This window comes from Nanorana parkeri, unplaced genomic scaffold, assembly GCF_000935625.1.
Source record: "Nanorana parkeri isolate BGI_ZX_2015 unplaced genomic scaffold, ASM93562v1 scaffold1894, whole genome shotgun sequence".
Taxonomy (NCBI): domain Eukaryota; kingdom Metazoa; phylum Chordata; class Amphibia; order Anura; family Dicroglossidae; genus Nanorana; species Nanorana parkeri.
This window is the reverse complement of record NW_017308162.1, coordinates 203,037-206,638: the sequence shown is the minus strand read 5'-3', so window position 1 is coordinate 206,638 and position 3,602 is coordinate 203,037. Positions and strand designations below refer to the sequence as shown.

Below are 3,602 nucleotides of genomic sequence, written 5' to 3'. Positions count from 1 at the left end.
GTCTCAGGTAGATCACTCGGACCAGACAGGGGGGAGGCAGTCACTTTGCAAACATTGTACAGCAGAGCCGCCATGCCACTCTGCTTGCCGCCCCCCCACATGACAAAAGGAGACGTCGCCTGAGGCAACAGCCCATTGGACGGCTCCATCTTTGTATCCTACAGACATGGACAATCTCTGCTTTGGTTACATTGTGTCACCTCCTGGGCGTCACAGGAAGTTGCTCATCTCTTATCGATAATAATGATTATAGAGTTTATCGATGGCGTTGCCTCCTAATTCCCGGACGTCATCACCAACCATGGAGTCCAACCCCCGGCTCCAGCCCCAACATATACGCCGGGGGGGGACGTCTCATCACCCGTGTGTGATGCTTGTCAATGAGTCTCCCGTCACGGCGCAGGATGACAGGCGCGTCCTCTCCGAGCACTTAGTGCGACTTCTCAGCTTGATATTGATTGCTCCGCTGCAGTTTGCTCCCGCAGGTAGAATGCGCTAATGACTGTCAAATAATCGGAGGGGCCGCGTGTAGCTTGAGGGACCCCGTAGGAGCAGAGAGCTGCCATCTTCCAGTCACGTTCCTCGTTTACACTTTATTCCTTCTCCCCCCCCCCTAGGTTTCTGACATGAACGCGTTTCGCCATTAGGCTGCCAATAAAGCTTAGCGATTTCCCGTCTTCGCTGAAACATTACGTCGGAGGGACGCATCTGCCCCGGGGGGGGCCGTCATTAGAGACGGCAGACGTGTGGATGTTTACGGGAAGACGCATGGCTTGAAGAAGAGAGTCTGTAATCATTTTAAATGAACCCTCTGGTGATATGAGGAGGCTGTTTATATGGCTGTCATGCCAGTCCGGCGGCTTCGATACTTTGAGTCACTGACCCGGAACAAGCCTGCAATTCAGGCAGCACAACAGCCAAACGAAGGCGCGTGCATGGCAGGCTTTGAATGCACTAGCATAGCATTGTCAGCCTGCAACAGGAAGTGCTGCTACTGGCGGGATCTCCAGGCTAAACAAGTCCCAGAGCCAGTTATTAGACTTCACCTCCCCAAATTCTCCTTCATTTGTGTCTCACACGCTCCCCCTCCCAGACACTGCAGCTCACATTGGGAGGGTTTCAGCAACCGGGGCAGCGCTATCAATCCAGAAGCATGGGGTGGGACTAGGTGTGGCCATCTGCTGATTGACAAGCTACAGGCTTATGAATCAATAGGGCAATGCTGATAGCCACGCCCCCAACAACATCTCCTTCCATTGAGCTGCAAGCATTGTGTAGAAAAGTCACCAGCACGACAGAGACCGAGACGTCAGTGCAAATCCATTTATTGATGTCAGTCATCACTCAGAGTGTCATCAAGCGCTTACGGGGCCACACAGGGTCCCCTTCATCAGGCTCATTGCGAGCACCCACAAATACGTTTGGGAGTTCCGGTCCTTGGGCGATTGAGCTGCAAGCATGCACAGAGTACATGAGGGTGACAACGCTGCTCTGAATTCAGTAGCGGTGCAGCATTGTTGTCACCCCATCACACGACACTGCATTGGAAAGACTACATGAGAGTGAAAACGCTGCTCTGATTTCAAAAGCAGTTCAGCATCGTTGTCACCCCATCACAGGAAGCTGCATTAGGTGCACTTCATTGGCAGGATCAACAGGTATTTGTGGGTCTACTCCCACACACATGTGTCCCCTGATCTTCATGCGGCCCCATGAAGGGTTCTGCTGAGCTGACATCTCTACATTGAATTGAATGGGGGTTCAGACCAGGGAAGCGTTCAGATGAGGCCGCGCACCGCAGGAAGGTCACATGACCTGATGAGAGCGCAGACAGACACGCGGCGTGTATGAACACACAATAAAGGGGTATCTAATAACAAAATGTCATGTTGCAGCCTGCCTTACATGTGCAGCTGCATTCGTTTCTTTCTTCAGGCTTTACTTTTTCGCCAGGTGATCCAGCCAGTAACACACTTCCTGTCGGAGGGTGACAACGCTCACTCACTGTACTGTATCTATATGGATACAGTACCGTAGAGCAGGAAGTGTGTCAGATCTACAGAACACCTTGCCCTCTCTGTATCGCAATAACACGAAGGGAGAGAGGTTCTGTAGTCCACAGTACACATTGTATGTCCACCCCCACAATCCTAATGTATGGTGCTATAGCTTCATATGGGGTGTCTGGTTTTTCTTGCCCCTCCCCCACCCCCCTTACTGTACACATTGTATGTCCACCCCCGCAATCCTAATGTATGGTGCTATAGCTTCATATGGGGTGTCTGGTTTTTCTTGCCCCTCCCCCACCCCCCTTACTGTACACATTGTATGTCCACCCCCGCAATCCTAATGTATGGTGCTATAGCTTCATATGGGGTGTCTGGTTTTTCTTGCCCCTCCCCCACCCCCCTTACTGTACACATTGTATGTCCACCCCCGCAATCCTAATGTATGGTGCTATAGCTTCATATGGGGTGTCTGGTTTTTCTTGCCCCTCCCCCACCCCCCTTACTGTACACATTGTATGTCCACCCCCGCAATCCTAATGTATGGTGCTATAGCTTCATATGGGGTGTCTGGTTTTTCTTGCTCCCCCCCGCCCCCCCCCCCTTACTTTACACATTGTATATCCAGGCCGCAGTGATTGTCATTGGTGTGATTGGGGGGTGTTTATGAGCTGCGACTTCTCAATAGTCGGCATAGAAATACTGTATCTGGATACCCGGCTTCTGTGAATCTAATTTCCATTCCATTGTGCTCTCTCTATCCGTCGCTCTCTTTTATGTGGCGACGTATTTATTCCGTAGAATCGCACCTCCGAAGCTTTCATCCCCCTCCGACCTCCGAGACGCCCCCCGCCTTCCCCCGGCCCGGCCGCCTTTCAGCATCGTGCAGTTGGAGGTGATAAGAAGGATTGTCAATACTCTGCAGGTCTCTGCGTTCATAGTAATGGGGACGCGCGTTCTGCGCCGATCGGCCGCGATGGAAAGATTTCACGAATTAACTTTGTATCAGCGTAGAATATACCGCGTCACAGAAATCAATATATGTCTCGGTGACATTGTTGATAAGCACAAGTAGAGAAGGCGAATCTCCCCCAATGAGGACACAGAGCCGTTATATAAACGTAAGAAAGCTCAGAGAGGCGTTTAGGACAACGGTGATCAGTGATACAGAATCACCAACAGTCCATACAATTCAGTTTTGTAGAGCACGTTGGCCCCCGGTCAGGCTGCGCTTGCCAGACTGCCCATACCTCGGGTCCCTGGAGGGCAAAAAATCTAAGAAATAAGAAGTTGCTTCAGAACCGAAATGAGCCCAAAAACTTGAATCATTCATCAGATGATTGAATAAAACAGCCAACGCGTTTCATGGGTCTGAACAATCACCCTTCATCATGGATTGGATTTTAAATGTATACTTGAAGAACTCAAAGTGGCAAATTAAGTTGATTGAACTGATAGAAAATTAATGCGGATAACAAGGTGTCCGAAATCTGATGAATGTATCTTCCGCCACTTCGTTCTCCTCACTAATTTTATATCAATCCAATCAACTCAATTTGCTACTTTGAGTCCTTTTAAAGGAGAACTATGAGGGGG

The 3,602-nt window shown here is 50.2% G+C and overlaps 1 protein-coding gene across 1 annotated transcript in view; it reads left to right on the top strand.

The window, feature by feature from the left end:
• The window catches only part of DPH2 (DPH2 homolog), an 18,013-nt gene extending 14,932 nt beyond the window's left edge, over nt 1-3,081 (top strand). The window contains exon 7 of the mRNA XM_018571994.1: nt 2,808-3,081. Within this exon, the coding sequence (XP_018427496.1) occupies nt 2,808-3,081 (274 nt within the window). The remainder of the gene's footprint in view (nt 1-2,807) is intronic.
• The last annotated feature ends 521 nt before the right edge of the window (nt 3,082-3,602 follow it).